A 22444-nucleotide genomic window follows, 5' to 3' on the forward strand; every position below is an offset into this window, starting at 1 on the left:
CTTAAAAAGTAATATCTCTGTCGACTATGTAAATATTAATTTCTAAAGGAAATAAAATCTCATTAAAAGTATATGCAATCAGACCAACCACATTGAACTTTATTTTTATATAGTTCAGCAAAATTCAATACATTCACAATGTAATGTATTAACTCCACAATCCAAATAAATTGACAATTAACTAACTTACAAAAACATTCATTTCATTGCTTTGATCACTTTCTACCACATACAATATCATGACCATTTACCAAAGACTTTGTCCAAAACTTTATACACTGGAGTGGAAGCAACTCTCTCTTTGTCAGCCTTGGACACAAATTTTTCATTTCCTTGCATCTTGTACCAAGCCCAGTGAATAAATCCGAGGTAAGGTACCATTACAATCAAGAATCTATTACGCCTTATAAAATCCATCCCTGCTTCTTCTTTCAAACGGGTACGACGTTCGAATAGCTGTGTGGGTAGGTCACTGCCCGACACTGATCTGTTCAGCTCTGTTGACCACTAGTGATATCAAAGCTCTACTACACTCAACCAAAGACTCTTTGCTCTCAACTTTATACACTTCGTATCTACGAACTCTGAGCGGTTGATCCGATTAACCAGTCTGTATAGAATCAAATTTACCACATTTTAATCATGTTGCGTCACCGGTAAGTGTTAAAGCAATACTTTATACCCATTTACATTGACGTTGAATGTTGCTTGTGTATAACTTCCAAAAATGTTGCAGAAAATGTTAATTATAAATAAAAAAAAGATTAACTTTTAAGTATAGGTTATGGCAACGAGCGATCTAAAGCGGACACGAAATGTTGCGAAACGGGCGATCGTGTAGCCCTCTGTGGAGCTTTTGAATAACTATCTTTTTAATTGTCAAAAAAACATAGAACCCAAACGAAATAACAATTATGCGAATACTGTTTGTTAGTACATGAAACCAATAGAATATTCCTCTTAAGTACGATAAAAATCAAGTAATTGCGTGTCAGGTTCTTTCTCAGGTCAAAAAAATTGAGAATTTCAGTTATAGATGCGGTTGGACGGCGTAGCCCTCTGTGAGGCGCCACTGCAACTAACGTTTTAAAATTATATTCCGTGTGAACTATACGCGCATGTAGCTTCAGTTCGTCAATAAATTCACGTCGCCGGCTATTTGCGAAACTGCGAGATTATTTAAGTCCCATTGACTCCGCTGTGACTTTCCTAGTCTTTCTTGCCGTATTTTGTTTTTGAGCGTTCTATCCAATCGAGGAGTTAATACGTTCAATTGTCACGAATAGCATACGTTTTGTTAAACAAATAAAAGCACACCATTGGAGACACTTTTGATCAATATTTCTGTATGTATCCGAAATTATCTTCTACCATTTCCAGGTGTAAGGAACTAATCTTCAACATGTAGAATGATAAGTTTTAAGACTAAATACCGCTTTGTTTTCATACAAATGTAACTGCCTCTGTTAAAATAAGATATTGCCTCTCTCTTTCCATGTTAGTTTCTCACTGTCATGTTTCCACATTATTGGAAGACTTTCGAACTGACGTTTATGTAATAGTACTTTTTACAGCCGTGTTCTCTCTGAAACTATGTATACAAAATTTATACATATCTGCCATTACCTATCCACATTTAAGAATAATTTGAAATTTAGTGCTTCAAGGTTAGAAACCTATCTAAATATAACAAGGTTGTGTAATATGTTTAGAGCATTTATCGACTTCAGTGTCTGCTTGACTGCACTAGCGATTTGTAAAAGAGGAATTGCCATGCAGACTGTTCATCTGTCATCGGGCTATGACATGCCCATTGTTGGTCTGGGTACTTGGCAGGTAACAATTTTAAATAAATTATGATGACGAAACATATTATTTGATGTTCTTTATTATAAAAAATTAGTTAATCTTGAATTCAAATTCTTTTAAATACTGTTTTAATGAAATTATTTAATAGCTAAATTATTTTATCCGTTAAGCTGCAAACGCTAAGAACTTCTTTCCTTTTTAGGCCAAGCCAGAGGAGATTGAAAGTGCAGTATCAACTGCTTTAGACTGTGGATATAGACACATAGATACAGCATTTAATTATAATAATGAAGAAGCTATAGGGCAAAGTCTGAAAAAATGGTTTGAAAAGGGAGGTAAACGTGAAGAGCTCTTTATCACATCAAAGGTAAAAATAAATAAACAAAAATAATGTAATATATATGTTTTTGCCAACAATGAAGAACTTCATCGCTTGTACTTGTATAAAAAATGATACAACAATACTCTTTTCAGTTACCTAGTTTCGGAAATAGACCACAGGACGTAGAAAAATTCCTTAACCTCTCACTCAGCAGACTTGAATTAGATTATCTTGACATGTACTTAATTCATATGCCTATTGCATTTGTCCAAAATGAAAATGTATATGCACCAGCGATCAATGACGATGGCACATACGTATTGGATCTTAATAGCGATCCTGTTTTGGTTTGGCAGGTCTAATAAACAAATTAAAAGTATGAATCAATTTTGAATCTTATACCTTATTTTTATAAAATCTTATAAAATATTGCAGGAAATGGAAAAGCAGGTGATAAGTGGACGTGCCAAGTCAATTGGTTTAAGCAATTTCAATGAAGAACAAATTGAAAAAGTATTAAATAACTCGCAGATTAAACCAAGTAATTTGCAGGTAAATATATTAAATTTTAAAGATACCGAAATGAACTAACTACACAAGAGAACAAAAATATCAATGAATTGATGCTTTCATCTACAGGTTGAATTGCATGCATATAACCAGCAAACAAACTTGCGTAACTTTTGCCGTTCACACAATATTGCAATAACAGCATACAGTTCTTTGGGATCTCCAGGAGCAAAAAAGCATTTTCAAACAAAATATAATTATACTACTGAAAGCTGTTCAGATCTTTTAGGCCACCCAACAATTCAGGAACTTGCTACGAAGTATAATAAAACGACGGCACAAATCCTATTAAGGCACTTAGTTCAAGAAGGCATTATTGTAATTCCAAAAAGTACCTCACCCGCAAGAATTAAATCAAACATTGATATATTTGACTTTGAATTGACACAAGATGAGCTAAAACTTTTGGACTCCTTAGACAGAGGGGTGGAAGGACGAATCTTCAACTTTTTGTACTTCAAAGGGTATGTTACAGTGAAATCAATTTGTTTAATAAGTTCTTCATAATTCTAATGTGGACACTTTACTTTTAGGGTTGAAAACCATCCTTACTATCCGTTTAAGAACGAGTTGGCACGAAACTAGCTTCGAAAAATTTCCCATATACCTTACATAGAATTCGAACTATTTTACAAAGATGTTAGTTGTTACACACGCATAAATGGAAGAGCACATGTTAAATAAGCACATACTTATCAGATAAATTTATCTGTACCTTTCACGAGAGTCTGTATAACATTTTACGTTGCATGCGATGTTGCAGTTCACCACGTCGAATCATCGTATGTATTACTTTATAAACCGCACGTTCCGGATATTTTTGTTTTGTAAAATCATTAACAATGTTCTGCTCCGAAACTTGAGTTCCGACTGCAAAACGCCGTTTGATCTGCTTTTCAATTTGGGTCAACATCTCATGATCTTCTTCGGTAGTAAAACCTTCGGCTCCTTTTACAATTAATATATAAGGATTATTACATTATAAAGAAAATGTTTACACGTATATACGAAGCCTTACCAGACAATGAACCAGACATTGCCGCATCTAGAGTAGAAACTTGAAATAGTCTAAGAGCTTCGTCGACATGACTTTCAGTTGCAAATGGTTGGAGTCTCATTTTAGCTAAGGATTCAGATATTCGAATAATGGCTTCCAGTTGACGGACAGTGATTGGTATTGCTAGTCTTTTTTCAGAATCTTTTTCGTGTTCTCGAGTTCCACTTCGCATAATCACATAACGATTTTGTAATTTTTCACCCGCTTCCTTATTTAGCCTTGGACCACATCGCCTAGAAGATTAGTATAAGCCGAATGCATATAATTAATAATTAACTAAAATACAAAATAACAGTTAATAAAAAGTTAACCCACGTTCTACAGTAGTGAATATATTTTTTAACAACATTCAGTGGCAGTTCACCCTCTGCCGTCTGTTCCATAACTTGTCCTGCACTAGCATGAATGTTCATAACATGTTTAGCTAATGCTACATCTCTGTTCTGCTCATGTACATCTTTCACAATAAATATCATGTCAAATCGTGATAGAATTGTGGGCATAAAATCTATATTTTCTTCTCCTTTAATATCGTCCCAACGTCCAAAGATGGAATTTGCTGCTGCTAAAACTGAGCAGCGAGTATTCAATGTTGTTGTAATACCTGCTTTCGCTATAGAAATTGTTTGTTGCTCCATAGCCTCATGTATAGCCACTCGATCATTTTCTTTCATTTTATCAAACTCATCTATGCAAACTACGCCACCATCTGCCAAAACCATAGCTCCACCCTCCATCACAAAATTTCTCTGCAAGAATAATTAAAAAAGATTAAATATACTCTATTCAATAACAAAATAGAAAATACACTAAAAATAAATTCACTCACAGATGCAGGGTCTCGGGTAACAGATGCAGTGAGACCAGCCGCGGAGCTACCTTTTCCAGAAGTATAAATAGCTATTGGTGCAACTTTTTCAACAAATTTAAGTAACTGTGATTTAGCAGTACCCGGATCACCTAACATAAGAACATTGATATCTCCTCTTCTACAAAGACCATCGGGCATTCTCTTTCTTGAACCTCCAAACAACATACATGCCAAGGCTTTTTTCATATCTAATGCACCAAAGATACTAGGTGCTATGCTTTTCGCTATTCTATTATAAATGTCTGGATCTGCTCCCAATTGTCGAAACATATCTTCTTCCTCTGTTGTCACTGGAGGATTCATCCCTAGATAAAAAATATACTAAATAACATAATCTTATTTTACTTTCGCTAAAATATTAAGAAATTATAAAGGATCTATTAATTGTACATCTTACCACTGCCAGTATTTTGGCCATCAATGGATATACCCACAACCCGAATATAAGGTGCACGAACGCCAACAAGTGGTTTTTCTCTGCCACCTGACCGCCCACCAGTTTTAGCAACTTTCTTAATTGAGAATATTCCTAAAATCAGGACTCTATTTCCTGGTACAATTCTATCACATAAGTAACGTTCGCAATATAATTGAAGATGTCGAGGCATTTCTCCCTGAGGAATATGATCAGGAAGTTCTTGTAATTTTAAAACTTGAAAATCAACACAGCGGCATTTATCTGGCATGATGAAGAATGGATCTAATGGACATTTTGGACGTCCTGCTTGTTCTCTGTTATGTGTATTATAACAATATTATTAATAATTCCTTTACATAAGCAAATAAATGAAAAAATGTATTTCTGAATACACACGTGTTACATTTTCTGGGTAAAGCATATCCTTCAAGTCCTGGTTTTATTGCGATACCTGCCTGAACCACTCGGCATGAACGACATTGTATTGCAATTGTTGTTGCTTTTGATCTGATTCCTGAGGCAGAAACTACAATGCCAGGAATTTTAATCAATTTGGACACAATGTCAGGCTAAAATAATCAAAAATAAAACACACCATTAATGGATATTACTAATTACAAGATTAAAATAAAGGTATATGCAAAAAATTACTTTCATGCCTCTAAGTGAGCTTGGATGTCCATCGGAAGTTAACAGTACTTGAATGTCTTCTACATTCTCTTCACCTTCCGGTCGTGGAGCTGTTAATTCATCTGCAACCTCCTTAGTGGCTTCTTCAAAAATTGGTAAATATTCCGTTGGCTGCTTGTACAGCTTCTCAGCAAGAGATTCATCAAATGCACCCAAATCTTCAAGATTTACCTCGATCCAGTATTGACCGAGATTATAATTACGTTTTAACGCATCTCTATAAAATGTTCATTTAATAATGATTATCAAATACGAAACAACAAAATGACTATGGTATGACGAACTATCACCATACCTATATTTATGGTTAAAATTTCCCTCGTGGAACTGTCGTATGAACTCTTTAAACTTTTTCTTAGAACTTTTTAAGTTCACTTGATCAGTGCGCTCCGAGAAATTATCGGAAAAGTATATTCCTGGATCATCAAAGCCTTCCATAATTTATAACCATCAAACAATTCACTCTTCACTACAGTGGTTGACTACTGAAGCTACTGACAACAGTTAATTCTCGGCAAACGCTAAAATTTAGCGGGAAAAGTTTCATCTTACAGAGGTTATACGAAGAGCGAACAGATGATTGGTTTTTCTAGCACATTCACTCCCTCTACAGCAACTCCTGAAATTCTGATTGGTTGACATTTCTGCCATCATTTTTCGGCGCGATAAAGGAATTGTAGGTTTAGAAAATAATCTATTTTGCAGCCAATATCATCTCTGCTGGAAAAATGAAACAGAAATGTATCTACAAAAACTGACACCTAGATGATCATTTGTATATACGCATGTATTGCGTACTTACATACATATGACTAAAAGCAATTTTGATCAAATTGGAACGCGGTTAGATAAGAAATCGACACGTGTGTGACGCATGCGCAGAAGTAATTCTACGTTCAAGAATAACCGGAACGGCGTGTAGCATAACCAACAAATTAAACGTTCACTGATCATTTGTTGTTTATTGAGTATTTAATCCCAAAGAAACGATATGCTCAGTAGAACGAGATTATTGACACGCAATTTAAGCGCAAGGGTAAGTCTCAGGAAATTAAAAAAAGAGTAAAGAAGTTCAAATCGACTGTTACTTTATCTATGATGTTACATTACTTTAATGTTACAGAATTGTGCGTATCCTTGCGCTGAACATTTGCAGGATGGAACATGTACATACCCATTTAATTCTATGCAAGTTCGGTTAAAGTCTGATACACCAATTAACACGTGCATTCTATTTGTCCCACAACAAGAGGTTTGACAATTATGGTTATATACTAATAAATTTAATACCACAGTACATATGTACTTTGCTACTTTAGTTTGTAAATATGTTAGATAAAATTAACTGAAAACTTGACATCCATCGTTAAACCATAGGCATGGATAGTAGAAAGAATGGGAAGATTTTATAAAATACTAGAACCTGGATTTAATATACTCATTCCTATCGTCGATCGTATCAGATATGTTCAAAGTTTAAAAGAGATTGCCATTGATGTACCAAAACAAAGTGCAGTTACATCAGGTAATGGACACTCCCATATTTAACAATTTATAACAGAATTATAACTAAGAATGAAAAACTTGTTTAATATAGATAATGTTACTCTTAATATCGATGGTGTCTTATATCTGCGGATAAATGATCCATACAAGGCTTCATATGGAGTAGAAGATCCTGAATTTGCCATAATTCAATTAGCCCAAACCACCATGAGATCAGAATTAGGAAAAATTTCATTGGATAAGGTTTTTCGAGAACGAGAAGGTCTTAATGTTGGAATTGTTGAAAGCATTAATAAAGCTAGTGAAGCATGGGGAATTACTTCTCTTCGATATGAAATTCGTAAGTATTTGGCCAATTTCGAAATTATGATGAACAGAGTTTACTTGCACTTTTCATTAATATGTCAATGTAATCCCCAATTAATTAAACATTTAATATATTTAGTATTGATTACAATTAATATTTATTAGGTGACATAAGACTGCCACCTAGGGTTCAAGAAGCCATGCAGATGCAGGTTGAAGCTGAAAGAAAGAAAAGAGCTGCTATCCTAGAATCTGAAGGAATACGTGAAGCTGATATAAATGTTGCAGAAGGAAAACGTACAGCTAGAATTCTTGCTTCAGGTATGATACTTTATTATGGCAAAAAATTATCATTAAGTGAAATTGTAAAAGAAATTTATTCTTTATAAATATTGTATTTGTAGAGGCTGAGAAGCAAGAACAGATTAACAAAGCATCAGGTGAAGCTGCAGCCATGTTAGCAGTGGCGGAAGCACGTGCAAAAGGTTTACAAGTAATCTCTAGTTCTTTAGGTTTACGAGATGGTAAAAATGCTGCAGCTTTGAGTATTGCAGAGCAGTATGTCCAAGCATTTAATAAATTAGCAAAAACAAATAATACATTGATATTACCTAGCAATGCTGGGGATGTACCAAATTTTGTAACACAGGTATGTTTTTAATGTATCAATGTATAAATTTAGTACAGTGTCATTACTCATAACAAAATAATATAATTTGGAATTATGATTTTAGGCTATGTCAATTTACAAGCACATACTTCCACGGGATACAGCAAATGATGATACATCTTCACATTTTCCAAATAAAGTTCCAGTTGGTATTGAGACATCTGATGAAGTATATGAATATTTCAGTGATAAAGAAGAAGCAGAGAAACATAGAAAAATGGACAAACAAGCCCCAAAAATATCATAATGTTAAGAAAGAGAATTAAAGTTTTATGAGTACCTTCAATCTTGTGTAATTGCTTAGTTTTTAAAAATCACTATAAATTTACCTTAACCGTTTTCTAAAGATTTTCTACGGTCTACTTTCTACGGTATTTTTGACGATCATACGTCAAAAATGTCTAATACATAGTTCATTAATATATTTCAAAATTGATTATTAGAATTTGGGGATTTTATGATGATTAGGATTTTATTAAAATTTATTAATCAACTATGTATTAGACATTTTTGACGTATGATCGACAAAATGTCTAATACATAGTTGACTAATAAATTTCAAAATTAATTATTAGAATTTGGGGATTTTATGATGATTAGGATTTTGTGATAATCGGGAGTCCTCAATTACCGCACCGTCGCTTCTCCCGGTCGACACCTGACCGCAGATACCTGAAAAAGGTACCCTTGTACTCCCATTGCATCATCTTATAATTACGAATTTTCCGTTAAGGTGACGAGAAAGAGGCAACTGAGAGGTCGGTTGATAAGAAAATTTTTCACAAAACTAGGTGTACCTAATCGTTTGAAATTTTATAACGTGAGTATAATGACTCTAAAAAAGGGTTCCGTAGACATGAAATTCCGTCATTATAAAGAAATTCCAAAATTGGAATATACAAAGGTGTGATAAGGAACTGCGCATGCGCATGCCGGGGTCGGGGACCCTATATAAGGCCGAGCGCGCGCTCGAAGCACCATTACCCTTCGGTCTTCCGAAGGGTAAACATCGGTTTACCTGCTTCTACCGTAACTGGTTTAAACCCAGTTTCAACCTACGGTTAAACCTAACGGTTAACCCCAGTTTTAACCTACAGTTAAACCTAACGGTTAACCCCAGCTTTAAGCTATGGTTAAACCGAACGGTTAACCCCAGTTTTAACCTACGGTTAAATCTAACGGTTAACCCCAGTTTTAACCTACGGTTAAATCTAACGGTTAACCGCAGTTTTAACCTACGATTAAACCTAACGGTTAACTCCAGTTTTAACCTACAGTTTAACCTAACGGTTAAAAATCAAACTTCGGTTAACGTGGGTTGTGAAACCGGGCCTTATGGGAGACATCCCCCCTCCCTTCCGTTCCCTTTCTTAATATATATAACTTAATTTATTACGTTTGTAAAGGGCTTCGGTGCGCAGCAACCTCCACGTGGTGAGCCTGAGGGATCGGTGGTTACCAACTATTGTTCGAAACCACCGATTCGCAAATAGCTGCGCGAGTGGTTCCATTTAGCGTGTGTTTTTTCTTTGTATGACAGTAGCTAAACGTAGTTAAAAGTGGAAGCACTCATTGCGTGCGTGCGTAATTGTAAATTGCGGACAGGACGTTGTCGAGTACCTTTCCATGCAGGTAGTAATTTCGGATTTGCGTGCTAACCGAAGTAGATTTTTGCAGGTACGGCATTGCCGTACCTTTAGTGTATCCGGCAGCTTCCGTCGGCACTTAGTACGTCGTAGCTAAGCTATGGACGGATACGTATGGTATGCGAGTGGTGTGCTGTATGGGTTACGAAATCCTGGTTCTGCGAGTTCCTGGGACGCCAGGAACTCAACGGAACCAGGTGCCTATGCTTAGGCGGGTCCCAATCACAGCGGCCTCCTCGTGGCGGGACCTGGGGGATCGGTACCACCCTTATGGGATGACACCGATTCGGGAACTAGCTGTGAAGTAGAATTTAATTAAGATAACATTTTTCACCTTCCCGTAATTTAAATAAGGTAAGTGAAGGGTAAAGTCAAAGAGGGCGCCACGAGTGCTCTTCCCTTATCATCAAAAGCGAGCAGGGTCGGTAAGCGTAGGTAAGCCATCACGAGTACGTAAGCCGCCAATGGCTACTAGTAGGTGGCACCGTCATCCCGAGTGCGCGAGCCCCTGCCAGAAATTCGTTGTGCCGCCCTTGGGGGCAAAAAACGGTGAAAGCTAACGTATGAAACCAGAGGGCAGCACAGGATGCGATCGCACGACCCTGCCCGTGAGCAATCTCCCGACTCATCTCTGTATATATTTTTAATGTATTGTTCCTTAATTTATTACCCAACTCATTTGTATCATAACTTTTGAATGAGGTAACAAATTATAGTACATCTGGTACACAGAATTACGAACAATTGTTTTCTCTATATTTTAATACTAGGTGCATTGGTCTTAATAAAGAGTAGGCAAAAATAAAAATCGGGAAAACATTATTCGATAGACAAATCAATCATTTTATTTTCCATTTCACAGTATCGTACCTCTGTATCATCTCTATGAGTTGGGAGATTGCTCATGAGTAGAGTCGCGCGATCACATTCTGTGCTGTCCCCCTGTGGAGGATGTGGACGGCTAACGCACTTGCCACTTGATACCCCCCATGGCGGCCCAATTCTGGGATCCTCCTCATCTCTGCTCCCAATTCATCTCTGTGATAATAAACATCTTTTAACATCTCTTACCAACATGTCCAGCAAGATTTACGGCGATGAACTACCCATGATGACTAAAAAAAATGGATTCTGTTGTGATCCACCTAAACCTGGAAAGGGTTAAAAAGAACAGGCAAAACGGAACATTAAAAAAATCCAGGAAGTCTGAGATTAACATTGCCCGGCTCGGCCTTGCCCAATCCAGGAGCTGGATCGCGGCCAAGGGTCTCGATATATACTGGGTTTATAAAGGGGTAATTTACAATCCGGTATACATCGGAAATATTGGAACTATGTTACAACGGCATTTCAAACAATCGCTATTCATGATTGTATCATTAAATGATGGTATATTCAATAACGCGATGTTTTATTTACAACTCGTTCCGTTAATGAAATGTCGACAATATTACGAACACAGAGATCAAAATCAAAATAACAGTACTGCAGTACATTGTGTACAACTAGTTCATAAATAATGTAATTTTATAATATCATAATAAATATTTTCTTCTCAGATTCTATAATACTTTGTTACAAGATTCGAATGTTACTTGTCGAATTAACGCTCTCATAGATTGTATTAATTGCACCAATACATATCCAGGTACAAGATACGAAAGACTAAATACAATTAAAAGAACTAAATATATCCGTTTAATACTATAATAAACGTATTAAGTAACGTGGGCAAGTTAATAATCTAATAAGCCTACCCAATCCATTTTTTCAAAGAACGGGTGCTCCTTTATATCAGGAATTGTCATTCGGTCACTGGGCTCGTATTTCAGTACCTAAAAATCATACGTGACATTATATACATTTATATATATATATTTTTTTTCATTGCTTCTTCGCTGTGAAACTTACATTTATTAGAAGAGATTTAGCATTTTTTGACAAGTCTTCTGGTATATTAAGTGTGGAATGTGAATGGAACAATCCTGGATGCTTTGACTGGAATGTCTGCAAAAATAATTAACATGAAAGAAATAACTGATAAAGCATTGATAATTTGAAAAATGTAACATATTACATACAGTTCCTGTAAGTAATTCATAGAGTAGAACCCCAAAACTCCATACATCAGCAGATGAAGCAGTAGATACCAATGGTGAAAATAAACACAATTCGGGCGCTGTATACGGTTTCTTAATGCGTGATAATTGCTTGCACTTTTGAGGTACTATGTATGTTAGGACAACATGGTTCATCTCATCGATCAGTATATTGTCGGGTGTAAGATCGGACACTATGATATCTTGTTGATGTAATGTCTCTAATGCTAACAGAATTTCTGCAGCCCATACTCTAACCGTATCTTCAGGTGCATTCCACAATTGAATTATTTCTGCATTACAATCATCATAAAATGATTGCTGCTTTGAACTAAGTATTTTATTTTCTGCGAAATACAGATGAGGTTTACCAAAGTTATTTTTACCTTCTAAACTCCCTGTAGTTTCTGTTAATGTGTTAGGCACTGCAATCAGGTCTGCGGATGCACTTGGTTCTTTTTCTTTACTAATACTTATATCAGTAAAACTGTCACTAGTTGATAACTCACTTGTATCATAACTTTCTTCAGTATTTTCACTATCATCTATGAATCTGAAATGTTTTGTTTGTTGTTCCTGCCATTCAGTTGATCCATTCTTTGATTTACTGGGACTTTTTTCTGAATTCATCATATCGGAATCATGTCCATTTGTCATACAAAGCACTGAATTATTTACTGATTTATCGGAATTCTGTTTGAGTCGATTGTATAATTGTTCAGATTCATTCAGTCGACTCGCAATAGAATTACTTTTTTTCAGTGTAGCATTGACTGACTGTAACAATTTTTTCGCATTCTTTAACAGATCTATTGTAGGTAAGTCTAAACTGGACTTAGAATCAGTTCTAAAATCTTCTAAATAGTTTGACGAGTCAAAGCTATTTTCTTCATTATTTACGTTTCCACAAGGGTGACATTCATTTAATTTATCATGTTTTATATTTGCTGATTTTTGTTCTTCAGATGAGTCATTACAATTACAGTTTTTTATTTTATCACATTCAGTATAAATTGCAGCATCGCAACTGACCGACCTTGTATGATTTTTTTTTAAAGCCATGTTGTGACCAGTCCAATGAGTTTTTATATATTCCCACAATTTTCCACTGCTGTAAAATATATTACATTGATTAAGAAAAAGTATAAACTCTTTTGAAAAAAAGACAATATTTGGAGATCAATGTAATATTTTACCTGACATATTGTAGCACCAAAAATATGGTTGTCTCTGTTTGTATACATCCATATAATTGTACCATGTATGGTACTTTTCCTCGTAATATATAATTACTTATATCTTCTTCCACACCCGCCGGTTTTTCAATTGTCTGTAAATGAAATGATTTGATGAAAACACATGTCAGATGTACAAGTTTACAATAAATAAGAAAAGAATGTCAATAAACATATATTACTGAACCTTTATAACCCTAGTACACCCTTGAATTATATCTTTTACAAGCATTGCAGATCCAACAACTTGAAAAACTTTGTAATTCTGAAGATCTGATACAGGTTTATTAAGTGCTAATATATTGCAATTTAAATGCCTGTTGTATAGTCTTTCGGCTCTGTTTAAATATTTTGATATTTTTTCTTTAATTATAATTCGTCTTTGAAGATCTGGATCAGTTTGAACACCATTTAACAAATGGGAAATTCCTAATTTGTACTGAGTAAAAGCCTCTTCGTATTCAATAATTGCTTCATGTCGAAAAGCTGCACTCATATGTGCTGCAGCTATTAATATGTACTGTACAGCATTTTCGGTTGTATTTGGTAAATCAGATCCATCGTGTATAACAATGTTAGATGCATCACATGATGCATCTTGTACAAATCCATTAATACATTCACGTGTTACAATTGACTGCTTATCACTCAATGGATTTATATCTCTACAATGTTTATCGCTAATCCCATTAGTATGTTTAGTGTATTCTAACTGTGAATCTGTAACTTGAATGTCAACCTGTTTTGTCAAAGATGATTGGCCTTCTGTAATGAGATTTTCAACTGAATTTGTGACTATTTCAGTATCTTTAAAGCTTCCCAGAGCACTTCCATCATATGGTTCAATGCTTCCATTAAAGTGATAAGAGTTTTTAGAAACCACTGATTCTCCTTTGTCTTTTGAAAGAAATGGTGATATTAAATTTGTAGGTGTACTGAAATTGATACTTTGGGGTATAAAATGTTGAAGTGTTCTGTTTTTATCTGAATATTTATCTAAGCTGGTATTATGATCTTCTTCAGAAGTATCAGAACTCAAAGATTGTGAGCAGTCAGTTATTGAATCTTTTGATTGACTAGTCTCAAAGAATTTCATGAAAACAGTACTAGTATATAACGAAGCATGCCTTGCAACGAACTCTAAAAATTTAACTGCACTTGTTCTTCTTTCTTCTATTACGTCAATTTCAAAGCGGCCAAAAAATTTCGACTGTGGAAACGATGGAAAGGGTTCTTTGATTTTAAGATTTGCATATTGAGATTTAAGTGCTGAGTGAAGTCTTTTAAACTCTGAGTAACGTTTCCAGACTGATACTTTTGACACTGCTTCTGGCACGTCTTTTATAAACACCTGTAATATATGCAGTACTGTAAAATTTGAAAAGAGCGTTTAAATACCTCAAAAAGATAATTCAATATTCATGCTGTATACACATACCAATGATGTAACTTTGTAAACAGTAAACCCTTTTTTATGTTGTGTAGTTTCAGTTATGACAAAGCGTTTTACAAATTTGTCTTTCCACGGTGCCATATCGAAAGAACTCTAATTTTGTGACCACTATTGACAGTGGGCGTTATTGAGTTCAACCATACAAAACATTACATCGTTTATACATTCTGTATGAAAACCGATCGACAGTAGAAAACTAGGTTATGTTCCGTGTAACTACAATTGGACATCTTGATAGCAAGGAATACAGACGTCTCCATAGAAGCTCAGAGGGATACAGGCCTCCGATGCCTGGAAAAGTTGGCTAACATTTTAGTTATGTTAGCCAACTGTATGGTGGCGCCGCGGTCGTGTCCACCCCTTCTCCACCAGCTATTTTCTATCTCATGTTCTCTCATTATGATGGAAACATATTCTCTCTTCGTCTTACTCACACTGTCTACCGGACCTCTCCCACTCTTTCCGGAGAAACTCCGTCTCCTGTACATCTCTCTTTCTCCCATGGTGTCGAATACAGTTGGCTGACACATGCGTTCTCTTTCTTACAGACGTCTGATCCCCCTTCCGTATGCGATCGGTGGGCAGAGTCCTGACATTTTGTACCTGTCTTTCTTTCTCTCATCACCTAAGATACATTGGCTAACATGTGCATTCTTTCTTTTACAGATCGCCTGATCCCCTTTCGTACTTGCCTTGACGGACAAAGTTCCCGCCGTTTTATGTCTGTCTTTCTTTCTCCTATTAAGTAACACACGTGGATTAACCATGCGTTCATTTTTATCGACATTCTCTTATTCTTGACGTCTCGTGTTTCGTTTCGAGCGTTCACATGCTACGGGTTAGGTCATTTAAATACCACGTGTATATTTCTATACGTAAATAACGTAATATTGCAACACAGAATGCCATTGAGAGGTATTTCTGTATATTGTAGATGTCATACATCATCATCATCATATCATCTCAAGGATATCATATCAAAATATAATGAGCGAAGAATGTGCGATTCAGTATAAGCCTCAATCTCTCAGCGAACAGCTATGGAGCATTCTGTGGTATCTCGGTTCTAAATCTGTTTTTTGTCCCGTGTCGCGCGACGTGGCGGGTGAAGGGGAGAGGGGGACGAACCCCCGCTTAGGGTAGCTCACACCGCCCATGCTCTTCCTCTCACTTTGTAACGCTTTAATTCGCCCGTGCTGTCATCTAGCGTCCCATTTGGTTACTATTTATTGAGTATCAAGCATCATCATGGGAACGGGACTTCTATGGCTTGTGTATGATAATTGATATGTGTAGGTTCAGTGTTTATTTGCAATGGTAGGTGATGGTAGGTTTGAATTATATACCGAGAAATATCTTATGATTTATGAGTGAAAGAGTATTTTGCGAATGTATTACACGGCATTACGTTATCATAAGTGAAGATGTTGATATACGATGTGTTACACAGAGAAAAAGTCCACCAAATTATCACCAGTGATTTAAAAAATTTTGGGGTTAAGTTTCGTTTGAAAAAGAATGTTATTAAAACGGAAAAAGCAGGGAGAAATCCCAGCGTTTTGAAGAAGGTTTTCAAGACGCAATTATCGTACTTACCCTTAGATGTTGTGAGTCTATCATCGGGAGCTATAATACACATTCCTATCTTTGTCAGTCAAGCAACTTCGTATCTAGAAAAACATCTTAACCAGGAAGGCTTATTCAGAAAAGCAGGCTCTCAGGTTCGGCAAAAAGAACTAATTAATCGTCTTGATAATGGAGGAACCTTAGGAGAGAAACATCATGCAATCGATGTTGCTAGTGCTTTAAAGACTTTTTTTCGAGATTTACCCGAGCCTTTGATTCCTTATCACTACCATGACTTATTTGTTCGCTGTGCTACATTAAAAGCCCGATGTGTTGAGGCCTTGCTGCTGGCTTGCTTACTTCTACCACCACACCATCTAAATACTTTAGCATTTTTCATGGAATTTTTAAAGAAAGTATCTATGCATGAAAAGCTAAACAAAATGAACATTGATAATCTAGCAAAAGTTATTGGACCAAATGTAATGCCTTTACAAGAAACCACTATGACTGCAGTTCAAGCAAGATTGGAAGCTCACCTGTTTGTTACTAAGGTATGTTAAGTTTACTGAGTAAAATATTTAAATTACATTTTTATACAAAATAATTGTAAAATATGTGTACATTTTAGATTTTAATTGCCAATGCTGAAGAAATTGGAGTTTTACCTGAGCACATAGCAGAGGCTCTTTCTGTGGAAATAACTGGAAGCATAGAAAATGATTTGGACAGTTCAGATCCCTTTTTACGTTCCAAGATCAAAAAGAAGAAACATCGAAGCGGTAGTCTTACACGTAAGATTTAAAGCTCCTAAATTTTGTTAAAGTATTTTTTGAATATAATTAAACTATATTATTTATTTTCAAAGGAATGCTTAATGGGTTAAAGAAAATTGTGGGTAAAAACAGCTCGCCAACAAATTCTGGGCCCACCTGCACTGGGATACCTTCTGCTGATCTTTGCTCTGTTGATGGAAGTTCCACAAAAATTGGTAAAAAACGTAAAGTTATGGAGACAGACAATCAATTGACCACAAAGAAAAAGTATGTTATGAACTTAAACATATACTCTTTCTTCTAACATAAATAAAGTGAATTCATGAAATTAAAAGTGAATTTAAAAAAATGCAGGCTTTACATAAAATATTATATACAACTTATTTCTGTTAGTATCTGAAAAAGTGTTACTATTTTTTATAGGCGTGACTTGATAGATGCGGTACCTGATAACACTTCCATCCATCTTCAACAATTAGGTTCTCCAGTTTCTACCCGAGCAAGGTATGTATATAATTTAGGTGCATATGTGCGATTAATTTCAGCTAGTTATATCTTAAAATAACTTATAATATCTGCAGTGTGGTAAAGGAAAAAAGTCCAGTTCAAAAATCCAGGATGAGAAAATATTTAACACACAAAGTTCACTCAGATGTGTAAGATTATACTTTTTCTTTTATTTAATATCGTTACATTATTTTAGTAATACATTATAAATATTCAAAGTTGAAAATGTTGTATTAATTTTAGGAGGATCAATGACAAATTAGATAAGTCCAAAAAAATTCGACTGAGTTTGGATCGATTTGTTACTAAAAACAAACAGGTAAGATAAACATTTTTCTGTACAATACTAAATTGTGCAAAAATTATTGAAAAAATCGTCACATGAATAATTAATATCTCATCTAATAATAAAATTTACATAATTGAACAATATACAATTTGCAGAAGATTGATGAAGCAGATATTGATGTTTGTAAACAAACTTTTACACCATGCATGGAGCGACGCTGGAGCTTAGCTAATACTTCTTCCGGGTCCAAAAAGAAAAGGAGGACGCAAAGTGTTGGACATTTGCATATTCCGTCATTGAAACGCGACTTAACACCCGTTCAAAAAAATTATGACCAATTATTTATGGAAGCTGATGTCAACTTATCAGATGACAGCAACGAGCAGGTCTCGCAAGAAAAAGTGGAATTACAGACCAATCGAGCCAAGCGCTTACGAATAAGCACAAGCAGAAAATCTTTAGACACTGTCTTCATAGAAACACCCGGACCAGAATACAGTACTCAATCGTTGTCTGAGCAGAAGCAATCTAAAATATTCTTTGATGATTGCATGGATAATCAATTGAAAAATGTTTCTGAAACTTGTAACGATGAAAATGAAGATTATGTGAAAGTGTCTCGTAGTGAGTATGAAGAAATTAAAAACAGAGTTTCTGCCATAGAATCGTGCATTTCACAGGAGTTTGCAAGTATTTCCAATGATACTAATAACTCCGTCAGCAAAGTTCAAAGTCAGTACGAAAAAACTCTAGAAGAAGCTGGCATCGATAGTATTACTACTGCAGATCATCTAGCAAGAAGATTAGGTAAAGAGTTAAAAATTAGAAGATCGGGTGAGAAAAAAATTATAAGATCCCCAAGTGCTCGTAAAATAGGTAATTTACGACGACGATCTCAAGAAAAACCTGGCAGGTTGGTACACAATTTTTTATTCATTGTGTTATATTTAAATCAGATGTTTTACTTTTTAATTATTATTACCAATCTTTGTTAACTACATATAATAAAAGTTAAATTTTCCTTTCAGCAAACGTATCAGTCGCACTGCTTCTTGGCATAGTTCTCACCAATCAGATTTACAGCATATTGTACAAGATAATTTAATATTGAACAACTTTTATACAAAATGTAATTTAGACCGGGAGCAAATTATTGATCAAACAGGATCAATGCAAATGAACTCACTCTTGAAAAAAGAGCCTCAAACTTTCTGCAGCGATGAAACCAATTCTAGATTGGATTACTTACAACAACAATTACATACACTCATAACCCATACTGCTGAACATACAAGATATTCACTAAGTAACAATGAAATAAGTACAATGAACGATGAAGTGTTTGAAGTGGATGAGAAAGAATTGCATTGCAGTACTAAACGGAGAGCATCGTCTTTCCATGGTAATGAAATTATAGACAATTCGCAGTATTTTAATCAAAAAGTTAAAGAGTTAAAGAAAACCAATAGTCAACAAAACATGTTAGTATATAAAGATCTCACATCCGAGGTAAATAAATCACCAAAAACTGATAATGAAATTATTACTTGGAGACAAGCAGATAAATACTTTGTAACCAATAGACAAAATTGTACGCCCTTACCTCAAACAGGTCGGGCCTCGGTAGCTAAACTACGTACGCAAAATGCTGGAATGGTATTAGCTAAGGCAAAATTATTTGATGATAACTCAACAAAACGCTCCAACACCTCGCACGAATTTACAGTGAAAAATGTCGATCAGAAAGATGCAAATGTCCGACATACAGCCAAAGCGGGTAGAATTAAAGAAGTCAAGAGTGTGGATTTAGACACGTCATTGTCCAATATACGGAAAGGAATCGGTCCACGTAGAAAGCACAGTAGAACTCCAAAATCTAACAGTGTCAAATTGAAACTTGCACAGTCTCCCGAGACATCGCCACTTATTAAAATGGAATTGACCATTTTACCATCTCGTAATCAACAAACGACGGAGAAATATTTGTGTAAACGTAACTCTCAGAAACTTGATCAGACTCCAGAGTTAAGTAAAAGTAAACAAAGGATAACTGAAAAAGAGAATAGAACCATGACTCCTCCTGGAATTATTAAGAAGATGTCAGTCAACACGTTATTACAGGAATCCGGTGTTCATATATTTGACACCCCTGATAATGCTCTCTGCAGAACTCCACATATTAAGAGACCATTAAGTGTAAAAACTCCAAAAAGTTCTAAATCTTTAGTACGAAGACCACCCATTGATACTAGACGAACACCTTTAAAAGCAACAGCACCACTGAGTGTAAATAAACGCCCCAGTCCTAAAAGCGTCCTTAAATCAAGGCATTTATCTAGACAATTAGTATAAATCAAACTAAATAAATTAAATATAACTATAAATATGAAACTATGCACAACGCCGCGTCCAATGATAAAACGAATTTGACATTTAATGCTGATTCCTTATTAATTAATAATTTTATATGTGACATTTACACAACACAAATATCGTTTACTATTCTTAATATGTACTGCGACTTATAACAACCTGTTAAAGGAATATTGGACATACAATTAAATGATTTGTCTGTTTATAATTTGTTCAGTATTTTTGTTCTATTGTACCGTGTTAAGAAAATTATCTGTATGACTTTTAAGAGTTATTGTATTTTTACCGTATGTACGCAATAAATTAATATAACATAATAACTTAATGTGTGATAATGAATTAAGATTTAATAATTCTAATCCTAAAACACTATAGAAATATTTATACGGATTTTTGTACTTTGTCATCAATATTAATAAACCCAGATTATTTCATTAACGGATTATACATCAAATGAAATTTTATCGCACATTTCAGTAACAGGAAAACAGTTCAATTTTCATATATGATTCCGGAACGAACTCTTTTGGTCAGTTTAAACTGAACAAATTCAAATTATTCTTCTACGTACATTGTACTTTCAAATGCTGAAGTAACATCTTCTGAAAAGTCTGATGATGAATTGGACGAATGAGAAAGAGAACGCCTCGCACATTTAGGACAAACTTCTCTTAGCCTGAAAAAAATAGGTTTTGTATAAGTAAAAAATCAAAAATATACTTGGACATTTTTAGTGGTTAAATATTTCGTAATAGTTATTTACCCCACTTAGTTAATTATTGTTACATATTAAAGCATTTATATTCCTCTTATATCAGCATACATTTGCTGTACGTAATGCATGCAATCATTTTACCTTTTAAATTCGCAAGCTGCTCCAGAGTGATTAGCGTGTCTCCACCTTTGCCATACTTTGTGCGAAGGTTTTGCCAGGCGCATTACAGTTTGGCAACAGAAACGAGATACGACTCCTCGATATTTCATTCTGTGGAAAAGCCTGTCACGCATTTTTATAAAATATATCGACTCTGAATCCCAGCAATCGCTTATACGACTTGCCCATTGACGTAATTCAAGACGATAATTTTCTTCGTCTTCCTCCATATCATGTGCTAAATATCTGAAACGAATGAAGAAATTAGAACAAACCACAAATAAAACTCAGCAACATTTCTTCATTGAGAAAGTTAATTTTATTCACTGGGGTAAATTCAATATTTCTGTAGGATATAAATTTAAATAAAATATATATGTGAACGTTTTTAAATATATTAGTAATGCCGAATTTAATATAATTGTTTTGTAATGTTTTTAGAAATCTATCCGTACTAAATAAAGTAAACTCTCTGAAATTCCCAGAGAATTGCAAAAATAAGAAATCACACCCAATCAATGAAGGTTACTGCTGACAATTAGATTCATTAACTCACTGCATTTTTCATAACTGATCATTATTTATTATATTGAATTGCTTTCTTACAGGGCGATTAAGAAGTTTTGACCTGTATACTCTTCTGGTAGTAAAGCAGCTCTTAAAAAGTATATGAATGCCATAGCTATTAGGTAATTATCAGCAAGTTTGAAACATGTGTCCTCCTGTAGAAAGACGTCCATCTCTTCATCTACAATAAAAGGTAAATGAAACATCGGCACTTTAAAAAATAAAACATGCGATGAAAACAATGATTTACCAATTATTCTAAAAAAATTCTTTACATCCTCTTTTCTTATTGAAACTCCTGGATTATGAACAGGGTTCAATGACCCCGTAAAGCTAGTACTTTGCCTTCCGCTTTCCATATTTTCAAATCTGCGAAAATGTATTAACTAACTTTAATCAATTTGGCCATTTTGACGCAGTGTTTACTCAACCTTCAATGATATTTCGATTTCTCCGAAAATAGAGTTAACTATATACTATACTGAGAAAAAACATTAATTGACCGAAACAAATAAGTATTGACGTATGTATTGTTGCCTGACTCATACATGATTTCAAGAAACAATTACTTTGTCGAGAAGAAAAACTGATGTCGTTGAATTAAACTAATTGTTGACTTAAACAAATGTTGTTTACTCAATCTGACATTCCTTTGGACGTATTTGATCGCAGGATTTTGTTGCCGCAATGCATATTTTATTGTGTCAACTAACTTTTTTTTCTCAGTGTAGCGGACATGAATCCCTTCCATTCTTACATTGGCAGTACTATATTCACAGAGAAGACTTTCCGTTGGCATTTATTCGAGATCCGCGACGCTTCTAATTAATATCGAGGTGC

At 34.9% G+C, this 22444-nt stretch overlaps 6 protein-coding genes and 1 long non-coding RNA gene across 11 annotated transcripts; 3 read left to right on the plus strand and 4 right to left on the minus strand.

The window, feature by feature from the left end:
• Positions 1-69: 69 nt before the first annotated feature.
• On the minus strand, positions 70-937 carry LOC105697308. The gene is made up of 2 exons (XR_001103818.2): positions 691-937; positions 70-610 (listed from the first exon to the last, which is right to left on the minus strand). It is a non-coding gene; the product is annotated as an uncharacterized LOC105697308 (long non-coding RNA).
• LOC105697307 (alcohol dehydrogenase [NADP(+)]) lies at positions 528-3420 on the plus strand. Of its 2 annotated transcripts, none has more exons than XM_012420519.1 (7): positions 528-656; positions 1713-1836; positions 2012-2176; positions 2284-2487; positions 2567-2683; positions 2771-3165; positions 3235-3420. In XM_012420519.1, exons 1-7 carry the CDS (start codon positions 643-645, stop codon positions 3284-3286), a joined length of 1071 nt encoding a protein of 356 aa, XP_012275942.1. In that variant the 5' UTR covers positions 528-642; the 3' UTR covers positions 3287-3420. The 2 variants fall into 2 exon arrangements, with proteins under 2 accessions (XP_012275942.1, XP_012275943.1); XM_012420520.2 differs by lacking the exon at positions 528-656 and adding an exon at positions 1202-1346.
• On the minus strand, positions 2367-6299 carry LOC105697305 (DNA replication licensing factor Mcm5). 2 transcript variants are annotated; one of them, XM_012420513.2, is made up of 9 exons: positions 6033-6299; positions 5699-5954; positions 5444-5616; positions 5027-5361; positions 4588-4934; positions 4074-4507; positions 3720-3991; positions 3417-3649; positions 2367-2489 (listed from the first exon to the last, which is right to left on the minus strand). In XM_012420513.2, the coding sequence occupies exons 1-8, from the start codon at positions 6173-6175 to the stop codon at positions 3420-3422; spliced, it is 2190 nt and encodes a 729-aa protein (XP_012275936.1). In that variant the 5' UTR covers positions 6176-6299; the 3' UTR covers positions 2367-2489; positions 3417-3419. The 2 variants fall into 2 exon arrangements, with proteins under 2 accessions (XP_012275936.1, XP_012275934.1); XM_012420511.2 differs by lacking the exon at positions 2367-2489 and having other exon boundaries at positions 3297-3649.
• Positions 6300-6637: 338 nt separating this feature from the next.
• On the plus strand, positions 6638-8505 carry LOC105697233 (stomatin-like protein 2, mitochondrial). Its single transcript, XM_012420366.1, has 7 exons — positions 6638-6773; positions 6861-6989; positions 7115-7262; positions 7335-7583; positions 7715-7870; positions 7954-8198; positions 8284-8505. Exons 1-7 carry the CDS (start codon positions 6729-6731, stop codon positions 8464-8466), a joined length of 1155 nt encoding a protein of 384 aa, XP_012275789.1. The 5' UTR covers positions 6638-6728; the 3' UTR covers positions 8467-8505.
• Positions 8506-11259: 2754 nt separating this feature from the next.
• LOC105697354 (ribosomal protein S6 kinase delta-1) lies at positions 11260-14911 on the minus strand. Of its 2 annotated transcripts, XM_012420609.1 has the most exons (7): positions 14638-14911; positions 13387-14550; positions 13161-13294; positions 12351-13075; positions 11947-12257; positions 11777-11872; positions 11260-11700 (listed from the first exon to the last, which is right to left on the minus strand). In XM_012420609.1, the coding sequence occupies exons 1-7, from the start codon at positions 14731-14733 to the stop codon at positions 11602-11604; spliced, it is 2625 nt and encodes an 874-aa protein (XP_012276032.1). In that variant the 5' UTR covers positions 14734-14911; the 3' UTR covers positions 11260-11601. The 2 variants fall into 2 exon arrangements, with proteins under 2 accessions (XP_012276032.1, XP_012276031.1); XM_012420608.1 differs by having other exon boundaries at positions 11947-13075.
• Positions 14912-15834: 923 nt separating this feature from the next.
• LOC105697241 (rho GTPase-activating protein 11A) lies at positions 15835-20601 on the plus strand. Of its 2 annotated transcripts, XM_012420375.2 has the most exons (8): positions 15835-16772; positions 16850-17012; positions 17087-17261; positions 17418-17498; positions 17576-17650; positions 17745-17820; positions 17946-18703; positions 18819-20601. In XM_012420375.2, exons 1-8 carry the CDS (start codon positions 16077-16079, stop codon positions 20140-20142), a joined length of 3348 nt encoding a protein of 1115 aa, XP_012275798.1. In that variant the 5' UTR covers positions 15835-16076; the 3' UTR covers positions 20143-20601. The 2 variants fall into 2 exon arrangements, with proteins under 2 accessions (XP_012275798.1, XP_012275799.1); XM_012420376.1 differs by lacking the exon at positions 17576-17650 and having other exon boundaries at positions 16077-16772.
• Positions 20602-20718: 117 nt separating this feature from the next.
• On the minus strand, positions 20719-21963 carry LOC105697224 (speedy protein A-like). Its single transcript, XM_012420353.1, has 4 exons — positions 21855-21963; positions 21644-21785; positions 21020-21283; positions 20719-20839 (listed from the first exon to the last, which is right to left on the minus strand). Exons 1-4 carry the CDS (start codon positions 21961-21963, stop codon positions 20719-20721), a joined length of 636 nt encoding a protein of 211 aa, XP_012275776.1.
• Positions 21964-22444: the final 481 nt, after the last annotated feature.

This window comes from Orussus abietinus, unplaced genomic scaffold (genome assembly GCF_000612105.2).
Source record: "Orussus abietinus isolate OABI.00-Male unplaced genomic scaffold, Oabi_2.0 scaffold194, whole genome shotgun sequence".
Lineage (NCBI taxonomy): Eukaryota > Metazoa > Arthropoda > Insecta > Hymenoptera > Orussidae > Orussus > Orussus abietinus.